The 21,287-nt window shown below is 33.7% G+C and overlaps 1 protein-coding gene across 4 annotated transcripts in view; it reads left to right on the forward strand.

The window, feature by feature from the left end:
* The window catches only part of CDC14A (cell division cycle 14A), a 291,416-nt gene that overhangs the window by 209,756 nt on the left and 60,373 nt on the right, over nucleotides 1-21,287 (forward strand). For 2 of the 4 annotated variants that reach the window (XM_027868268.1, XM_027868269.1), the window contains one exon: nucleotides 15,735-17,518. The exons of the other annotated variants lie outside the window; for them this stretch is intronic. In XM_027868268.1, the coding sequence (XP_027724069.1) occupies nucleotides 15,735-15,764 (30 nt within the window). In that variant the 3' untranslated portion in view covers nucleotides 15,765-17,518. Of the gene's footprint in view, nucleotides 1-15,734; nucleotides 17,519-21,287 lie in introns of those variants that run through there. 4 annotated transcript variants of the gene reach the window in all.

A 21,287-nucleotide genomic window follows, 5' to 3' on the forward strand; every position in this document is an offset into this window, starting at 1 on the left:
GGAGCTAATTGTAGTGTGGGGAGTAATAAAGTAGAAGAAGACTAGAGAGGGGGTTAGGATAGAAATTTCTCATTTAGTCTTATTCCCCAAACTAGATTGTGAGCTGTATCTATGACTTTTATACTTCACTAGTGCTAGGCATATATGTTACTTATGTATAATAGATGCTCCTTTAATGTTTGATCAAAGGAATTAATTAAATTGTTAAATTGTTTACCCCGGTCTTATTCGTTTACATTTAAATCAGGATGAAATAGTGGACTGGTACTTTAGTTAAGTGCCCACTTTTATTATGATCATGTTGGAGAAAGTGTCTATTATAATAAAATCTATCTAGGATAAGCATATAATAGGAACACAGCAAAGTATTCTTTTTTTCTAAGAATATTCAAAGAAATTTAAAATTTTTAAATCCCTATGAACTAGAGGAAGAGTTAAATCAAGCGTAGAGTGCTAGATTTCAGCATTGGAATTTTTTTTCTAGTTTAATATATTTTTATTTATTTCATTAAATATTTCCTAATTACATGTACTTTTTTTTAACATTCATTTTAGAAAATTTTGAGTTCTAAATTCTCTTCCACCCTCTTGCTCCTCTCTCACCCCTTGAAAAGGCAAGCAATATGATATTGAAATGTGGAGTCACATAAACAAATTTCCATATTAACCTCATTGCAAAACAAACACATGCACATACATATACACACCAAGAAAAAATAAAAAATTATGCTTCAGGCTGCACTCACAGTTCATCAGTTCTCTCTCTCTGGAGATGGATTGCATTTTTCATCATGGGTCCTTTGGAATTGTCTTGGATCATTGTTTTGATCTGAGTAGCTAAGTCTTTCACAATTGATAATTGTTACAGCATTGCTGTTACTGTGCACAGTGATCTCCCAGTTCTTCTCACTTTACTTTGCATCAGTTCATATATGTCTTCCCAGGTTTTTCTGAAACCATCTTGCTCATCATTTCTTATAGAACAATAGTATTCCATAACAATCATATCCCACAACTTGTTCATCCATTTCCCAGTTGATGGGCATCACCTCAGTTTCCAATTCTTTACCACCACAAAAAGAGCTGTTATAAATACTTTGTACAAATAGACCTTTTCCCCATTTTTATGATCTCTTTGGGATACAGGTGTAGTAGTATTGCTGGGTCTGAGGGTATACACAGTTTTATAGCCCTTTGGGTGTAGTTCCAAATTGTTCTCCAGAATGGTTGGACTAGTTTACAACTCCACCAATGTTGCATTAGTCTCCCAATTTTTCCATATTCCCTCCAACATTTGTCATTATCCTTTTCTGTCATATTAACCACTGTCATAGGTATGAGATGGTACCTCAAAGTGTTTTAATTTGCATTTCTTTAATCAATAGCGATTTAGAGCATTTTTTTTCACATGACTGTTGATAGTTCTGAAACTGCCTGTTCATATCCTTTAACCATTTATTGATTGAGGAATGGCTCATATTTTTATAAATTTGTCTCAGTTCCCTCTATATTTGAGAAATGAGGCATTTTCAGTATTGGAATGTTGTCATCAGTAAGCAGCTTCTGAATTGATAGGAGATCTCTAACACACACTTCTTCTTTCCCCTTTGGAAATCTAGCCCTACATAGTTCTTTTTATTTATTTTTAAAATGAGTCTCTTCATCTTGCCCAGGCTGGAAATTTAAGGACTTACCTACTCACAGAGATGGTCCTACAGCATGGGAGCTTTGACCTGCCCCATTTCTGACCTATGCCAGTTAATTCCTCCTTAGGCAACTTGGTGACTCTTGTTTCTGAAGATTGTGATATTGATTCTGAATTTAGAGCAAACACTTGATTGGTATAGCCCACTGTATCTGAGCTTCCCTGGCAGCTGGAATTATAGGCATTTTGCCACCAAACCCAGCACATAGCTGTTTCTAGTTGAGATATTTGCAGATTTTTTAAAAACTCCAAATCTCAATTATATTATTTCACTGTATTATTTAAACAGCCTCTCATTTCTAGTAGTATTTATTGACTTTTCGTGACTTTGAGTAGATGTGTTTTTCCTTTTTCATTTCTCTCTTTGAACACTGTCATCCTATCCTCACTTGAAGAATTATATTTAATCACTAAGACTTGGGAGTTATACCTTTCTATCTGTCTTTGATTTTTGATGTTGCTATGGTTTTTTAATCTCTTCTTCCTGTCATGACATCTCCTTAAATTTAATGCTATTATTTAGCTGAGAGATTCTAATAATGTTGGGCATTTGAACTGAAAGTTTGTGTTGAACTATAACTTTGATAGTCAGTCAAAAAGCATTTATTAAGCACCTCCTGTATTTCAGGCAATATATTAAGTATTGGGGATACAAAGAAAGGCAAAAAACAGTTCCTCCTCTCAAGGAGCTCACAGTCTGATGGGAGAGAAAACATGCAAACCACTGTGTACAAACAAGTCTTACAGAGGATAAATTGGAAGTAACCAATAGAAGAAGGCACTAGCATGAAGAGGGATCAGAAAAGCCTTCTTGTAGAAAGTAGGATTTTGACTAGGACTTGAAGGAAGCCAGGAGGCAGAGATGATGAAAAATAATTCTAGGAATGGGAGGAGAAAATGTGAAAATGCCAAGAATTGGGAATAAGAATTTCTTGTGTGAGGGACAGTAAGGAGGCAGTGTCATTGGATTAAAGAGTACATCGTAATGATTAATATGTAGGAGCTAAGATTGGAACCCAGATACTCTCAACTCCAACATATTTTTTCCATATTCTACTGCAATAGGACTTATCTCATGATCTATATATGCTTTGTAATGATTTCACAAAGTTGGGTCTTACCTAAATCTCTAAAAAGAGCCAAAGCCATGTAATAGTGATTTATATTGTGACATCAGAAGCAAGGAGAAAATAAAATAAAGACTAAAATAATGACATTGGAACTGTTGAAAAACTAATTGGCAGAAAAGTGGCAATAGCATTTTAGAAATTACTACAGTAAAAATGTTCAGCTGCAGAATTTATTAAAGTTCTAAGCCAATCTTTCCTGCTCCTGCTTCTAATTATCCTAAATCAGAGTTGTCAAATTCACCAATAAGCAGCCTCCATGCTTATCCTTATCACTCTACTCCCTACTTGGAATACCTTTCTCTCCTCTCTCTCCGACCATATTCTACCCATTCAGTACTCAGATTCGGTCCTGCCTCCTGCACTAAGCTTTCCTTTGACCCTTGTAACCATGGTGAATATCCCTTCCTCTAAACACTTATTTTTTTGTACTGCTCACTTGTCATTTAATAGTATGTTTCCTTGTCATTTAATAGCATGTTTCCTTGCATCATTATTTAATGGTTGTATATTTACATTTATATAGATACTCAAATATATTCTAATGCATGTGCAGAGATAGTCTTTTATTTCTTTGTATCTTGTGTCTAGCACACTTAATATGAATAGTAAGAACTACAGTTATGTTTACTGAAGAATTTTTCTCAAGAAAGAAATCAAGTCTTTGTTTTGTATTTTTCTAAAATTAGATTTTTTTGATGGAGAGTTTATTTTAGTCTAATAAGGAGAATTTTAGTTGCCAAAAAGTTGGTAATTTCTTTTAAATATTTTAAAATACTTATTTTTATTTTGATTTATTTATGAGAGATTTATTATCTCTCTCTTACTTCCCCTCTGTTAAACAGTAAAAAAAACAAAACATTCAAACAAAACAAATATGCTTATTCCAACACAATAAATCAATTCCTACATCAACCATATTAAAATATGTCTCTCTGCATTTTAAGCACATGCTTCATCTTCAGTCCTTTAGGCATGTAGTTATCATTGCATTGATCTGAGTTCTGATGTCTTACAAAATTGCTTTTCTCAATAATGGAGTTGTCATCATATAAATTGTTCTCCTAATTCTACTCACTTTACTCTGCATTAGTTCATAGATCTTAATCAAGTTCCCTCTAAAACTATTCATTTTGTCATTTATTTTTTTTCTTTTAAAATATTTTATTATTTTTATTTTTCAAGTAACAAGGTTTTTTTTTTTACTCATCTATACCACCAAACCCTACTCCCACTGCCCCCAAAGAGCAAATTTTTAAAATAGTTTGGCAAAACAAATTCCCATGTCAGCTGTGTCTGAAAATGTATGTCTCTCTGCATCTTAAGTTAATTACTTTTCAGGAGATGAGTTGCATGTTTCATCTTCCCTTTCGGATTCATGGTTTATCATTGTGTTGATCAGAGTTGTAAAGTCTTTCAAAGTTGTTTTTCTCTATAATGTTGGTGTCATTGTATAGATTGTTCTTCTGCTCATTTTGCTCTGTATCAGTTTATAAAAGTCTGTCTAGTTTCCTCTGAAGTTGACCACTTCATAATTTCTTATGTCACAATAATATTATATTAAATTAATATACCATAGTTGCTTAGGTATTCCCTAGTAGGAGGATATCTTCTTAGTTTCCAAGGTTTGCTACCGTGAAAAATGTGACTATATTTTTATACATATAGATATGTACAAAATATACATATGTACATATAGACACATATGCCTTTCCTCTTACTTTGGAGTATAACTGTGAGTGGTACACCTGGGACAAAGGGTATGCCCAATCTGGTAACTTTCTGGGACTAGTTCCAAATTGCTCTCCAGAATGACTGGACTGATTCACAGCTCAACACCAGTACACTGGTACCTCTTACAGCTCCTGCAACATTTGCTGTTTTCCTTTTTTTTTGTTATTTTTGCCATTTTGATAGGTACTTGAACTTACATTTCTATAATTATTAGTGATTTAGGCAACTAGTCAAGTGCTGGGCTTGAAGTCAGGAAGACCTGAGTTTAAATCTGGCCTTACATACTTACTGGCCCTCTGAACCTGTGCAACCTGCTTCATTTTCCTCAATGTAAAATCAGGATAATAGCATTTACTTCCCAAGGTTGTCATGAGGATCAAATGAGATAATATTTGCAAAGCATTTAGCACAGAGCCTGGCACATAGAAGGTGCTTAATAAATGTATATTTGCCTTTAGAGCATTTTTATATGATTGTTGATAGCTTGGATTTCTTCTTTCGAAAATTGCCTGTTCATATAATTTGATCATTAATCCATTGGGAAATGGCTCTTAATCTTAAAAATTTGAATTGATTCCTTATATTTCTTGTATATGCCATTTTAACCAGGGAAATTTTTGTTTTAAAGATTTTTTTTTTGCCAGATATCTATTTCCTTTCCAATTTTTACACTAAATTTGTTTGTGCAAAACCTTTTAATTTTACATGATCGAAAATTGTCCATTTTATCTTACATTAACACTTGTTTAGCCATGAACTCTCCCCCAGTCCATAGATCTGAAAGATAATTTCTTCCTTTCTCCTCTAATTTATTAATGAGGAGACCTCTTATATCTAGGTCCTGTACCTATTTAGAACTCATCCTGGTATATTGTTGGTCTAAAACTAATTTTTGCCAGATTACCGTCCAGTTTTCCTAGTAGTTTTTAACCAAATAATGAGTATCTCCAATAACTGGTATCTTTAGGTTTTTTGAAACACCTTGCTATTGTATTTGTTTGCTTTTGTATGTTGTGTGCCTATCTGTTCCGCTGAGCAATCTCTCTCTTTTTTAACCAGTACCAAATAGTTTTAATGGTTATGGCTTTGTAGTACAGTTTGAGATCTGGTACTAGCATATGCCCATTTACCCTACTTTTTTTCCATTTTAACTCTTGAGATTCTTTACCTTTTGTTCCTCCTTTGAATTTTGTTGTGATTTTTTTCTAGCTCTGTAAAATATTCTTTTGAGAGTTTGATTGGTATAGTACTGAATTAAGTAAATTAATTTAGATGGTATTGCTATTTTTATCATATTGGCTTGACCCGTAAGTAATTAATATTTCTCCAATATTTTAGGTCTGTGTTTCTGCAAAGAGTATTTTATAGTTAGATTCGTGTAGTCTTTAGATGAATCTTGGTATATATGCTCCCTGATACTCTATAGCTTGTATAATTCAGAATAGAATTCCACTTTCTAACTCTTTGCTGAGATTTGTTGGTTGCTGAAATTAATAGTTATTTCATTTAATTTTTAGTTGGCTTTCTAGGGTTCTTTAAGTATATCATATCATTTGCAAAAACTGATAATTTTATTTCTTCTTTGCATTTTTAATGACACTGATATTCATCACATTTATATACCACAGTTTTTTTTAGCCATTTTCCAGTAGATGGGTACCCCTTTATTTTCTGATTACCACAAAAATAGCTGTTGTAAATATTTCTGTACATAGAGTACCTTTTCTTCTTTCTTTGATATCTTTGGGATATAGGCCTAGTAGTGGCCTGGCTAGGTCAAAAGATATTTAATTTTTTGCTGGTGAAAATGCTTGGTAATGACACAGGATCTCTGTAAGGGTGATGATCTAAACTGTTCAGATGACCATCTAAACTGCTCAGATGACCAAAGGTCGAACACCACATGTAGAAGACTAGCACCGTTTTCTCCACAAGGAATACATTCCTGGTAGATCTTACTGTGCTATGTGGATTCTTAGCCAGTTACTTGAAATTCCCAGTCAATTGCTTCTAGTATCACAGTGCTTGATAGCTTTAGAAAGGCATTCTTTCAGTACAGAGTAAAGAAGTGTTTAGAATCACTAGCCTCATTTAAAAAAGTTAGAGAAGAACAGGGAAAACAGAGAGAAAAAAGCAGGGGGAGATGATTTATACCCAAAAAGTCAAGAAGTATCAACCTGAAAGCGAGCAGGGTGATTTTAGGTTTCTATACCTAAGAGAAGAAATGTGAATGATTTATATGGCTGATAAAAAGTACTGATTTGGTTGTTACGATTACAGTTTCCTTTAATTATCTATGCATCATTATTTTCACAGTGAAAGTTTTGCTATCAGAAAACCAAACCAAATACAACAGTCTGGGAATTATTTAACATATTTTTGTACCATGGCTTTACATGACTAAAATATGGAGAAAAATGAGAATTATAGCAGAATTTTCCTCAATAAGTTTATAGTTTTCAGAGTCCAATTGGATATCAATAGTTTGATATCTAATAATATAAAAAGTACACATTGAATTTTCTTTTGAAAAAAAACTGCAAAAAAATTATATATAAAGGTAGGAAGAACATTTTTAATATAATTTGCATTTTAAAAATATTATTCTCCTTAAAATCTCAGGATCCTGAAAATGAAGACCAGGGAAATTAACTTCTTGTTGTTGTTTTGGTGTTTGCACGGTGCCTAGAACATAGTAAGAACTATGTTTCCAGGCACTGTGCTAAACACTTTATTACAAGTATTATCTCATTTGATCTTCACAACAAACCTGGGAAATAGGTGCTATTATTATCCGCATTTTACTGAGGCAGATAAAGGTTAGTGACTTGTTGAAGCACACAGCCAGTAAGTGTCTGAGGCCAAATTTGAACTGAGATCTTACTGACTTGAGGCCCAGCACACTAATCACTGTGCCGCCTAGTTGCTTTTTACTGCTCTTTGATTTTATTGGTGTAGTAGAGCAGTCAAACAGAAATAGAATTGAGGCCACTAAACTTATATAAGGATCCTGAGGCCTTCATGTGGAGTTAGAAAACCACATATTAACATTATCTATGTTTTATTGTATTTTAATTTATTTTTAAAAAACTGTTTCCCATATATATTTTAATTTGGTTCCCTTGAACTTGGTGGACTGAGTGTTTTGGATACCTCTGTAATAGAGATTTTTGGGTGTGAAAAACTCTCTTTACTTAAAAAAATTGGCAACTAGTCTATAATTTATAATCTTGGAGTCCCCTGAGGGTGCTCAGAGGTTAGGTGACTTCCCCATGTCCCCATAGCTAGTTTTATCAGAGTCAGGACTTAACCTAGATCTTTCTAATTCTGGTGACAGACCCCTTTGTGTACTATACCATGCTATCTTGGGAAATGCATATACTTTATCAAAACTGAAAAACCTAAAGGTGTGTTATTGTAGTTATGGTGATATCAATATAAACTTACTTTATTTATCCTAAAAAAACCACTGTTTACATGATATCCATATTAGCATATACTGTAGAAATAGAAACAAATGCTTTTTATATTGGGTAAATAATTTTATTGATTTTACATTAGTAAAATAGTTCTAAATTGTCATAAAGTACAAAAATTGAAAAATTCTGTTGACATGGTAACAGTGGTACCCAAGAGGTACAAAAGGAAGCAAAAATAGAATCTTTTCTAGTATCATGTTTTTCATTTTTCGTTATTTGCAACAACTAACATAAGAAATCAGGAACCATAGTTTTACAAACTTTTTCAAAACAAACAGTATTAAAGGATAGTATTTAAGATGGCTTTTAGTTAGGGGCAGGTATAATAACTAAACTATATTAAAACTTTTTTTCACTTATGATAATGGGATTTTATTTGGATTGATTAAACTTCAGCAAATATTTGAAACTTTGCTACTTGGTACAAGGCACTGTCATTAGATTGTGAGCTCCTTGGGAGTAGAGACTGTCCTTTGGCTCTTACTGTCACCATGGTGCTTAGCACAGTGGGCAGCATATAGTAAATACTTAGTAAATAAGTATTTGTCCCGGGTTGGAAGAAATAAAACGGGTAGGTAGTAAGGTAAGCATCTTAAAAAAAGAGACAAAATGCTTTAGGGATTGAGAAGAAAAAGAAATGATATCCAGGTGAGTGGCTTTAGCTGTGTGATCTTTCCAGTGTTGCTCTGTGCCTCAGTTTCCTTACCTTTATAAAGAAGAGATTTAATGATCTCTAAGGGCCCTTTTAGCACTAACATTTTCAATAACCTACAACTCTCTTTCTGGTTCTCAATTTTATTCGCTTGTAAAAATAGGGATAATAATACTTAGTCTATCTGCCTCACATAGGGTCCAGTGAGGATAATATGAGATAAAGCATGTCGATGAGCTTTATCCTTTTAAATACTACTCCAAATAAAAGTAATAACAGAGTATAGAGGCTAGGAAAGGTTTTGCTTTTAAACCTAACTGCCTCTTCTTCTTCAAATTGGTTAGTTCTTTTATAAAATCTTTAAAATTAAAAAAATTATCATTGCTTTTCATTTTTACATCATGATTTCTGGATTTCCCCTGTCCCATTCCCCTTCAGATTGAACCCTTCCTTGTAACAATAACAACAAAAGCAAAACACTCAATACTTTGACTTATATGTGTATATATATATATATATATATATGTGTGTGTGTGTGTGTGTGTGTGTATGTGTATATATATATTTATATAATAATTAACATTTATATAGAACTTACTATGTTCGAGGCACTGTGCTAAGTACTTTACAATTATTATCTCATTAAAACTTTTAAAGAGCTTGACAGAATGGATAAAGGGGAAATTTGAAAACAAGAAAAGCCAATATGGAACAATGGCCTAGAAAATGATGGGAATAATCAATGGTGACTTGGGCCTTTTATTATGGCAACATAACCATTGTAGTAAAAAGAACACCAGGTTTAAACTTAGAAGACGTGTATTTGAGTCTCTACTCTGTCATTTACTGTCTTAGGCAAGTCACGTAATGTCCCTGAGACTCAGTTTTCTCATCTTTGAAACGGAAATTATAATTGTTGTACATTCTCTATCTCACAAGGTTGTAATTAAGATCAAAGAAAATAATATTTTAAAGCACTTGATAAAGTGGTAAAGTACCATAGGAATGGAAGCTGCATTTACTGTTATCATCTCAGGTGCCATAATTGCTGTAACTGTATTTGTTATGTACCAAAAACCTCATTTTGCCTTACTGTTAGTAAATATATTTAGATATTTTTCTTGAAATTTATAAATTATTGTCTTATGTAGTAGAAAATGAAATTTCTGTGGTTTTATTTATTAAACTATCAGTATGGTATTTATATCCATAACTAGACTTTTTTTTACCATGATTAGGTAACTGGGTTGTTTAAAAAAGAAACGCCCCCAGAATAGCTAATTTTTTTAAAGTCACTACCCACATCTGACAAAACAGATTAGCAGCAGATTTCCAGAACAGAACAAGTTGTCTTGATCCCCCATACCTAACAGATTGTTTTATGTCAGAAGTCTTGCGACTGTCAGAGAATGAGATTTCTTGATGAGACCTATTTTGACATAAAATCTATTAAGCTACAAGTTTTAAGGAGATTTTTCCTCCGTTCAGATTGGGCTTTGCTTGATTGTTATTATCATTATTACTCAATTCAACAAATATTTATCAAACACATACTGTGTGCCAGGCACTGTGCTAATTGCTGGGGAAATTAGAAAAAAAATAGTCCTTGCTCTCAAGGAATGTGTGTTTTACTAGATGGAAACATGTGCATAGAAAATAAATACAAAATATATACAAAAATGGTTTTAGGGGTAGAGGAGATGAGAGGAGATGGGGAAATGGGCCATCATGGATCAGAAAAGGCCTCATGTTAGGAGGTGGTACTTAAGCCAAGCCTGGAATAGAGTTAAGGTGTCCAAGAAGAAAAGTATTCCAGACATAGGGAGCACCCTGTGCAGAGGCATTAAGGCAGAACTATGTACAGGAAAGAATAAATAGGCTTCTCTGGCTGGAATGGAGGGGGGAGAGAGAGAGAGAGAGAGAGAGAGAGAGAGAGAGAGAGAGAGAGAGAGAGAGAGAGAGAGAGAGAAGAGAAAGATGTGAAATTGAAATTAGTCTAGAAAGAGGGGCTTCAGACGACAGAAGATTTTTGTGTTTGATCCTAGAGGCAGAAATAGGAAGCTTCGACAGCAGAGGAATGATGTGTTCAGACCTATGTTTTAAGAATATCAATTTGGCAGCTGTGTAGTATATGAGTGTAAAGGAAGGAGAGGCTGGGAACAGGGAAACTCTTTAGGTTGCTGCTGCAATAGTCAAGATTAGATTGATGATGGCCTGAACTAAGATGGTGGCTGATGGAAAAAAGAGAAGCAGATGGATGAAGGAAATAACATGAATCTGCTTTAAACTCCTCACAGTATTCATCCTAACTGCCAAATAAATGATGATACTCTATTTTGGGGACGAAAATTGCAAGATTATAAGCATGTAAAAGTACCGCCTTTTTAATTAATGACAAAAGCACCAATACTCAGTTCTGTTCTTATTGCTATAATTACTGTTGCTGTCTTTTTTTTTTTCTAACTCAGATGAATTTGGTATCAAGTTACTGCAGCAATATGGCCCTGCTGTGGAAGTATAATAAAAGCTTTACTAACCAGAACACTTAAGACTAGGTTGTCTGTTTCCTTAAGTTTCTGGTAAACTAAAGCGTTAGAAATCCATATGTGTTTCTCTTCTTGTTCATGTAGATTCAGACCAACTCAGTGAAACATTTACTGAACTTTTTTTTTGTTTTTTTAAAACTGTATTGACTTTATACCTTAATAAATATGAGATTCCAAATATTTATTTTCTTTTGCTAAATGAGATTTTACAATTGCCTTCAAAGTCATCATTGTAAACATCAATTTTCATTTTATTGTAGATGTAGGAAATTTGTCTGAATATTGTATTGGCCACAAACATAACTTGGCTATTATTTTTAAAAATCTCTGATTTTAATAACTTTTTCTACAGAAAATAGAGTGTCCCAAAGAATACCCAGTCATTTGAAGTTCTAGTTTAATTTAATTCACCAAATATGTGAGTGCCTACTGTGTGCAGAAGTCTGTGCTATACATAGGAGAGATGGGATACAAATTATTATTATTCCTTAGAATGTATGCTCCTTGAGAATAGTTTCATTCTTTATCAATATTCTTAGCACCTAGTACAGTTTTTATAAGCATTTATAAGTGCTTGCTTACTGATTATTATTATCATGATAGTAAATATAACCATCCTAATCAATAACTTCAAAACTGCTTTTTAAAAAAATTCTGTAAAACATATCTTTGCTACCAGTTTAAGTTGCTGATAGCTAGTCACTTATTTATTACAATTCCATAATACTATAATAATATTATGTTAGAATATCATAATTATATTATATTACAATATTACAATTATATAATGTTACAATTCTGTAATATTACTAACATTTGCTCAGTCATTTGTGAGATGTTTTCTATGGCCAGGGAACCTGCCGAGGCTTTTTGTAGGGGAAAATGTTATTCTATTCTTCTTTGAAGTATATTATCTGAGACTGGTGGCTGCCATATTTGTCTTTCAGGCCTCCCGCTGTTTATGTTGTGTACCTGAAAGTGCTGACTTGGGGGCCTCTCAGTTTCTGTAATTGTGCACTACTAGGAAAGAAAGTGGACCCCTTCAACAAAAGTCTTTTGTTAAGATTTTTTTACTAGATGGAAACATGTGCATAGAAAATAAATACAAAATATATACAAAAATGGGTTTAGGGGTAGAGGAGATGAGAGGAGATGAGAGGAGATGGGGAAATGGGCCATCATGGATCAGAAAAGGCCTCATGTTAGGAGGTGGTACTTAAGTCATTTGTGAGATGTTTTCTATGGCCAGGGAACCTGCCGAGGCTTTTTGTAGGGGAAAATGTTATTATATTCTTCTATTATCTGAGACTGGTGGCTTCCATATTTGTCTTTCAGGCCTCCCGCCTAGTAAGATTAAGATTTTTTGAAATTTATCTAATGCTGTCATACTCAGCTACTGCTTCCTTACTTCAAAAGCCCAATAGAAGTATTTGTCTGATTTTAAAACTCTGAAATACACTAGGCCTTTCTTCACACATTAACCATAAGTTCTTCCCTAAGGACTCCCAACCCACTACCATAATGGACGTAGCAGTAGCTCAGTGGAAAAGAAACTGAGGAAACTAAATGTTTTTTAGAATTTAAATCAAAGAATATAAATCTGGTATAAAGTAGTCTAGTTAGAATCATTTGTTAAGGCCTTTTCTGTTTTCTGTCCCCTAAAGTTTCACATTGCATTGAGTCTTGCAGAGATGATGGCATGTGCTCTTTGGAAATTAGTGTGACATTATGCCAAATAAAGGCTTTCTTTGCTTTAAAGAGAGAAGAAAGGGGCAGCTAGGTGGCGCAATGGTTAGAACACCACCCCTGGAGTCAGGTGGACCTGACTTCAAATCTCCTCTCAGATCAAACACTTGACACTTACTAGCTGTGTGACCCTGGGCAAGTCACTTAACCCCAATTGCCTAAAAATTTAAAAAAAGAGAGAGAGAAGAAAGAAGCTAACGAATCAGTATGTGGCTAGTGGAAACCTTTGATGTTCTATCAGCCATGGGTTTAGTTTTCTAGTTTAGTGTTTTAACTGATGTTAAATGAAGAAACCTACTTAATAAGGGACACTTGCTGATTCATTTGTGATCTTTCTGAAAGAGAAATCATAAGTGTTCATTGAGAATTTATAGCTGTTTACAGATAAATTCAGAAATAAAGACAATCCACACTGAGTGAACTTGAATTTGAGAAGTTAATTTTGAAGGTTCTTTTGGTTTTTTCTTTATTTGTTTTTAATGAATGTCAGCGACGTGAAGACCAATTAATAGTGGATTTTTATGATCATAAAAAAGGAGAAAAATAAAATATTTTAAGGAATCCATGACTAACATATCACATGTGAAACTTCCATGGAGTTGGAAAAAATCCCCAATCACTTGTACTGTCCACCGCTTCTATGCTGGTTGATAGAATGTGAAAGATTTCCACTAGCCATATACTGATTCATTAAATTTGGTTGGAATATACCCTTTGCTTTGCCAGCCTTTTTTTCCCTTATCCTAAAAGCTCTTGAAAGCCACCCTTTCCCTGAAGATTTCCTTAAATAAATGAGAAAGGAAGCAGCATTGGATCAATCCTGTCTAAGGTTTTAGCTTCACAACTTGCCTTTCATTGGCCACCACACACTCAATCCTTTTCCCTTCTTCATACTAGTAACAAGATAATAATTTATGTATGCACTCAAGGTTGGTTCATTTCATTATGTCTCTATCCATATTATTGTCCTCTCTCTTAGCTTGTATGTATCTGCAGGGCAAAGGCCACATCTGTTTATTTCCACAACACAATTTGTCAAAAGATGTGTTTTGGCAATGATAAGGAAGAATCATGTCTTGGATATAGTCCCTCTTTCCTCCAGCACAATGCAACGACTAAATTGGTATTTCTGGGTACAAGGGACTTTCTTGGAAGCTCTCTTACTCTTGTTCATTAGGAATTGCTGCCAAGGTCACTATTATTTGTGCGTCCTTTCCCCCTTCCTCCCCTTCCCCACCATATTTTTCCCTCTGTTCAAGTGAGTTGGAAACTAGTGGGACAGTTACGTACTTGGGGACCTATGCCTTCTAATACAGAATCCTTCTGTAGTAGCAATTGTGGGCATGCTATTCATGACTACTGTCTCCAGCAACTGTGCCCAACCTGATTTATAAATGTATAAATATGCTATGGAATATAGAAAGTCGTTTTCTTTCTGTGTTTATTGGTATCCAGAATTTTGGTTTAAGATAGATTCAATAATGTCTTTTGTTATTAATGTTTGTCATACTAGATACTTTCTGTTCCAATCCAAACTCTCAGTCATTAAATTTTATTTGGGAAATAGGCCTTGATTTTATGGCAGAATTATACAGGTGAATTAAACAAAACGAGTGAAATTCTTTGAGTTTTTTGAAGCTTTTTGAAATTCTTTGGGTTTTTAGAAAGACAGCATGTATTAATTTATGAGATTTCTTAGGAAAAGGGCAAGTTCTTTTTTTAGTGATACCTCTATGGGTAACAAAATGATAAGAGTATTATCTTGTAATCCATAGTAACCTTACAGGGTTGTGAGTATAGCATGCTTAGTAAACTATATTAAGATACATTAATAAAGTGCAGCATATCATTTCTAATTGAATTCAGCACCTTTTTCAGAGGTGACTATTAGAACGCAGAAAATGTATTTGGTGTTATAGAGTAAATGTTCACCAAAAAATTAGATTTGATGAATTTAGGGGCAAATTTGTAACAGTTCCCTTTTGAACAAAAGACCTATGTTGTTTTGTTGCTTAAAAAAAAAAACTACTTGGAGAACTCTCTATCCATCTTTGTATTTTTCCTGTTGTCCAATGTGCTCTGTTTTCTCTTTTGCGTGATTTGCTGTTTTACTCCTACTCATTTTGTGTCTTATTATCTAATCTTACCACTGTGCACTAGGCATTCTGATAGAATTCAGAATAATTGTAAAATTCTCCCACATGAACCCTTTCCCCTCACTGGATCAGCTTTAAGAAATGGTGGTTTTTTATTTAGATATTTTTTCTTGAAACCATTTTACGAAATGTCTATGAAGAGAGAAAAGTCTTAAAGAATAAAATTACAAGGTTGCTAATTACTCTGATTAGAAGTAGCATCATTGAGCTATATTGAATTACATAAAAAGTACATTCCCCCCCCAAAGGATATTTGTCATTTAATTGTATTTAAATGTCAGTCATGATATTGAAGTAAAATAACATTTGGAAATTTTTTATTTCCTCTTCACTTTCTAGTTGTGATTTGATTTTGAAATTTATTTTTACCCATTTAACTATAAAATCGGTTAACTATATGTTATAGACATCTGATTTACTTATTCCCTCCCACCCCAAACTTTCTATTTTTTAAAAAGCTTATTTCATCTATCTGTAGAATAATAGAATAAGACTACCTTGGTTTGAAGGTAGAGGTTGCTGCATGCACAATTGCAAGTTTTTGCTGACTTTGCATTTTAACACAGGTTTGTGTTTCTCCTCTGCACAGTCCCTTCAGTCTGAATATGTTCAGTACTAAAGCCTTGCTGCTTCGATGAAAGCTGCTCAGCCCTTAGAAACTCATTGCTTCATGAGGAAGAACAATGTTGAGGGAAAGAAACTGCTCACTGGGAGGAGATCTCTGCATTCTTAACCTTAAAATTCAAGAAAGCACTCAGATCAGACCTCAAGGAGAGACTTGAAACCAGAAAGCTCTGGTTAATGAATACTGTAAATGCACTGAAGTTATGTTTATGGAGATGTTAATGATTCTGTCGGTGTGTTTTTAAAAAGGAATTTTTCATGTTGAGCCTGGTGATTTGAAGGATTATTTTTAATGTATTTCGATAATACACTTGTTATTACATTTCTGTACAGTGTTATATTATGTATGTATTGTCAAGCTAAAGACTATTTTGGTAAATTTATAAATATGTAATTGTGCAAAGATTAGAATATATTTTGATTTAGATTTTCTTGCTATTTGCTACCAAAAATATGTATTTTGAACTTTCTAGGATGATTTTATCTATGATGAATAAATATTTTCTCATAATAAAAAAAAGGATGTAGAAGAAAAGAACAGAAGGAAAAGAATGATTTTATGGACCCACTCTAAATACTATACGACCAGTTCAGTTCTTTTGGTAATCAGTCTTATTTACACAGTTTAGTTACAAGACTGTCACTAGCAAATGAGTGTAGTTGGTTGGTAGGGCGCCAGTTTTTCTTTTTCTCTCTGCTCCTTTGGATGATCTCCTGTTCATTTTCTCTGCATCTTGATGTTCCTTGTTTTTTAAGCTTTACATCTGGCTGCAGATGAAAGTTAACTAAACATTCCTCCTTGGAATATAAACCTTTCTGTACCAGACAACATTGAAACATTCTCAGAATTTTACATTTAAATTTGTTTTCAAAAGAAAGTTTTCTAGATTAGACTTCACTTCCACTGTGTGAGTTTGTTGCTGCCTGTAGTCAGTCATACATGTTCTCTCAGTAGCTTTAAATCATGAAAGGAAAAAAAATTCACAAGATGCTGGTATTCATCGCTTCAGTAAAGAAAAACAGTTTTAAGAGCGTAAGAGCTTGATGCAGATTTGGACTTGTTAGCAACATAATTTTTTTAGTGACCATTAGTATACATTATTACAGTTTTCTTTTTTAAGACTAATCATGCATTTATTTATCAGTATCCCTAGACAGTATTAGTTTGGAAAAAACAACCATGGTCCCTAAATGCTCTTCCTGCTGTACTTAAGCTCACATGAGAAATGTTAGTGAGAAAGGTTCATAGTACTTAACTCCAATCCTCAGGATTAATCCTGCTATATGTAGTAGGATGTCCTGTATGAGTAATACTTTACCAACAAAATACCCAGATCTTGTTTTACTAGAAAGTCATAGAAATAAATATTTGGCTCTGATTAGCTTAGTTTAACCCATATAGACTGAATAAAAATGAATAGACTGTAGGACCAAATAATTGTTTTAAACTGGTTCAGAAGGGAATCATAAATTTGCAGAAGTAAAAGAAAAAAGTTGTGAATAACTTTTTTTTAAATAGAAAAAGAAGTGTCTTGGATTTTTTATGTGTTATTGTCAAAATGATCAGTGAATGAGTACAAGAAGATGATAATATATTATGACTATTGCAATATCAATTTTATGTGAATTATTGAAGGAAATCCATTCATATCACATTTGCTGGGGGTGGGGAAGAAAAATCATGTTGACAACTTTGGTCTGTGAACAGTGATTTGTGTGCAGCTATATTAAAATGACTGTAAAACCTGACTACTGTAAATGTTGTATGTGTGTATATGTGTCATTTGTACCTACATATGTGTATGTATCTTAATATTATTTGTACACATGTGCATACATAGACACACCAAAAAGTATGTGTACATAGTATAGAAAATATAGAGCAAAATATTCTATTCCAATTATAAAAAGTTTGACATGTATTTTGTTATGAATAGCATACCTTCAAAGTTATATTTTGTTGTATTTTGAAGTGTAGATAAATACATTGCTAATAAATAATAAAAAGTTTTATCCATTTAAATCATTCCCTGGCTCTTATAATTTAGATGTGTTTGCTTTCTAGGCCCTGATATCCTGGTGTTTGTCTGGAGTTTTAATTTTCATCCAATCTGGCTGGCTGTTGGCTTCTGAATTTCTAAAAATTTTAGTTGTATGTTTTTATTTTACTGTTATTAGCAATTAGCCTTTGGAGAGGCTAATGTCAGGGTGGGTAGAGGGCTGCAGCCCTGACCTTGGAATCAAAAATACCTAGGTTCAAGTCAAGCCTCTAACACATACCAACTTTCTAACCATGGACAAGTGACTTAACCCCTGTCAGTGCCCTAGGAATCTCTCTAAAACTCTTCATTTGTAGACTAGTTGTAGATTTGCATCAGTGGAGGGAGCTGTCACATGGGAAGGTGATTACAATGGTGAAACCACAGGTCTGGACTCCACTCGAAAAATCACTGATGTCATACATGTACAATGTGTGGGGGGAAGGCTGTTATTGTTAAGCTTTATAGTTTAATTTCATAAAAAGTCAAATAGACTCACCCTACAGTTATTTTCCCTTTTCTATCTGTCATTGTCAGGCTTACTTTTTTGGGTCATGCCTGTCATCAGAACTAGACCCAATGGAAAACAGAGCCACAGAGAAAGAACTGATTTCCTGCTGCCTGCCCATTTTTCAATTTTGTAATGCATTTGTCAAATCAGAGGCTGAGTGACTGCAAATAGGTATCCACTAAGGAAAAAGCAGGGTAACTTTTTGGGGGTCATTGAACAGTCTCTCCTAATAGCTGCATAGACCCTTGCACAAAGAATTCTGAAGTGTTCCTCCTTTGGAGGAGCAAGCTGAAGGTTGGCATGTTTTACTGGATTGTACATTGTCTTAATTTGGGGGGATAACCAGAGTAATGTGGACGTGTTTGAAAAGATAGGCTTTGTCTTTCTTAGCTCTTATTTTCCTGGTTTCTAGGGAAGAAAACAGGTCCAGCTAATGACAGCTAAAGTTGTGACTCTGTCAACAGGTCACTCTAAACATCCGGCCAGAGAATGGAGGATGAACTAAATACTTGGTGGTTGGTGAAAGCAGTACATAAAAAATAATAGAAAGGGTTAAAATAACTGACTTGAACCTGTGTAAAAAATAGAACAAATGTAAAAAAGGAAAGAAATCTGGGTCCTTCTGATTTAGAGTCTGTCAGAGGAGTAGGCATGCTGTGTCTTCCTACAAGTTCAGAATATTTGTTGCGAAAGAAACTAAACCAACAGTTATTTCGCAGGAATTAAGTTTGCATGGTTTTAAACAGATGGGCTTTGAATGATGTGTCAGGCTCTAAGTAGATCCAGAGAAGCTATTCAACTTGGTTTACCTGCAGTTCTCTTTTTAAAAACTTTTTTAATTTAAAATTTTTTAATGTTCATTTCTAAATTTTCTACCTCCCACCATACCTTCTATCACCCATTGAGAAGGCAAGAAATATGATTTCATTATATATGCATATATACATATATTATATATATGAAGTCACTAAAGCATTTCCACATGAGTCATGTTGTGAAAAAAGGCAAGAAAAATAAAATGAGAAAAAAGAATGCTTCAATCTATATTCAAAGTTCATCATATCTCTCTGCAGATGGATAGCATTTTTCATCATAAGTCTTGGAATTGTTGTGGATCAATTGTGTTGATCAGAGTAGCTAAGTCTTTCACAGTTGATTATCATTACACTACTGCTGTTACTGTGTATAATGTTCTCCTACTTCTGCTCACTGTACTTTGCATCAATTCATAAGTCTTCCCAGTCTTCATCATTTCTCACAGCACAATAGTGTTCCCTCACAATCATATACCACAACCTGTTCAACCATTCCCCAGTTAATGGGCATCCCTTCAGTTTCCAAAAAGAGGTGCAATAAATAGGTTTAACTGTAATTTTAACAGAATTAAAACATTTTCTTTATTTACTAGATGCTACACAAATTTAATTTTTGAATTTGAATTTCATTGGTGAGCCTTCCTCTATGAATTGTTCTAAGCATATCAGTGGATTATATGATCCTTTTTTAATCAACTGCTATAGTACAAGTTGGACAGTATTTCATAATGACTCACATTATATTAAATGGAAAAGAATAGAAGCGATCTGAGACATTATCTCATCAGCTCTCTGCCAATTTTGTGAATGAATTCCTTCTACCACTACCCTCTCTCCTTTGATAATGCACAGCCATTTTAATGAGAAGAGTTAATAGTATCTATAGAACTAAGAGTTTTCTTCTTTGATCATACAACAAAATTTGGATAACAGAACGTATCAGTCCACCCTCAGGAGATTAAAGATATTTCTAATTACAGTATGAAGTTCCACATAAAATAAAGCATTTTTATTTACACATAGTTTGCATGTAGAGTTCACGTGGGATCCAAAGTAGAAAATAATTGTATAAAATTATTTTGAGCTGAATTAAAATGTTAATACATTCCTACCCAGTTCCTTCTCTATGGAGTGAATTATGTTAATCAGACCAAGGGGGAAAACAACTTTTATAAGAAGCATAAAACCTTTATTAAAAAAAAAAGTTCAGATGGAAACTAATATTGGGTAGCCTGAGATGCTTCTAATTAGTAGCTAACTAGCAAGCTGCTAAAAAAGAAATTAGCTGACTTTTCAGTAATCTATTTGAATTTACTTAAGCTTTTATTGTTTATTTTTAGAGGGGTTAGGTGTGATAAAGGTATTAACCTAGACAATTTCATTGTTTAGTTTTGGTTCACATATGTCACTGTCATTTCTGGAGCTGTTCAAAGCATTTCTAAGAAGTAGGGATGCAAGGGGAAAACTGGGGAGACATTAACTAGAGAAAAGATTTTTAGGTTCCAAAGGCTTCAGTTGATAAGTTCACTTCATTGCCTCAAAATGACACTTTCTTCCCATATTATCAAATATAAAAAGCAAAAATGTGGAAATCTTGAGAAATTGGCAACAACAAATGAGGAAGTACACAGATTAGGAAAGTTTTGTTAGAACGTCAGGCTGCTTTGAAAAAAGGATGTCTCTCTTGTGCAGTGATATCTCAGGAGCATGTATGTGGTACCCTAATAACTCATCTGATTCCAGCCAGCACAATAAACCTGAGAGGGCAAGATTTTTAAAACTGGGAATTGGAGAAAGAAGCCTTCTCTTTTGCTCCCCCCCTAAAAAAAAAAAAAAAAGAATGCAATGCTAGAGATAAGAGTTTAATTGGCCAAAAAGTCAGAAAGTTCAGTTTTTAGGTTTCCACAGCAACCTTCCTTGCCTCCTTTGTTTTGAATTACAATAGGGACCTCTTTGCATGCTTACACAACACTGAGCAACAATCATTAGAAGGAATTTTAAGACGATTTTTATTCTTCAAAATGAATATAGGAATCAATGAGATACAATTTAGTTTATCAATAACACTTTCTGGTTTCTGTGGAAGTGCATCATTTTTATATTAGTATACCTGCTATACACTAATTTTAGGACCCTATTTAATAAGAGATTTT

The sequence above is a fragment of the Vombatus ursinus genome, unplaced genomic scaffold (genome assembly GCF_900497805.2).
Source record: "Vombatus ursinus unplaced genomic scaffold, bare-nosed wombat genome assembly UNPS02014787.1, whole genome shotgun sequence".
Classification (NCBI taxonomy): domain Eukaryota; kingdom Metazoa; phylum Chordata; class Mammalia; order Diprotodontia; family Vombatidae; genus Vombatus; species Vombatus ursinus.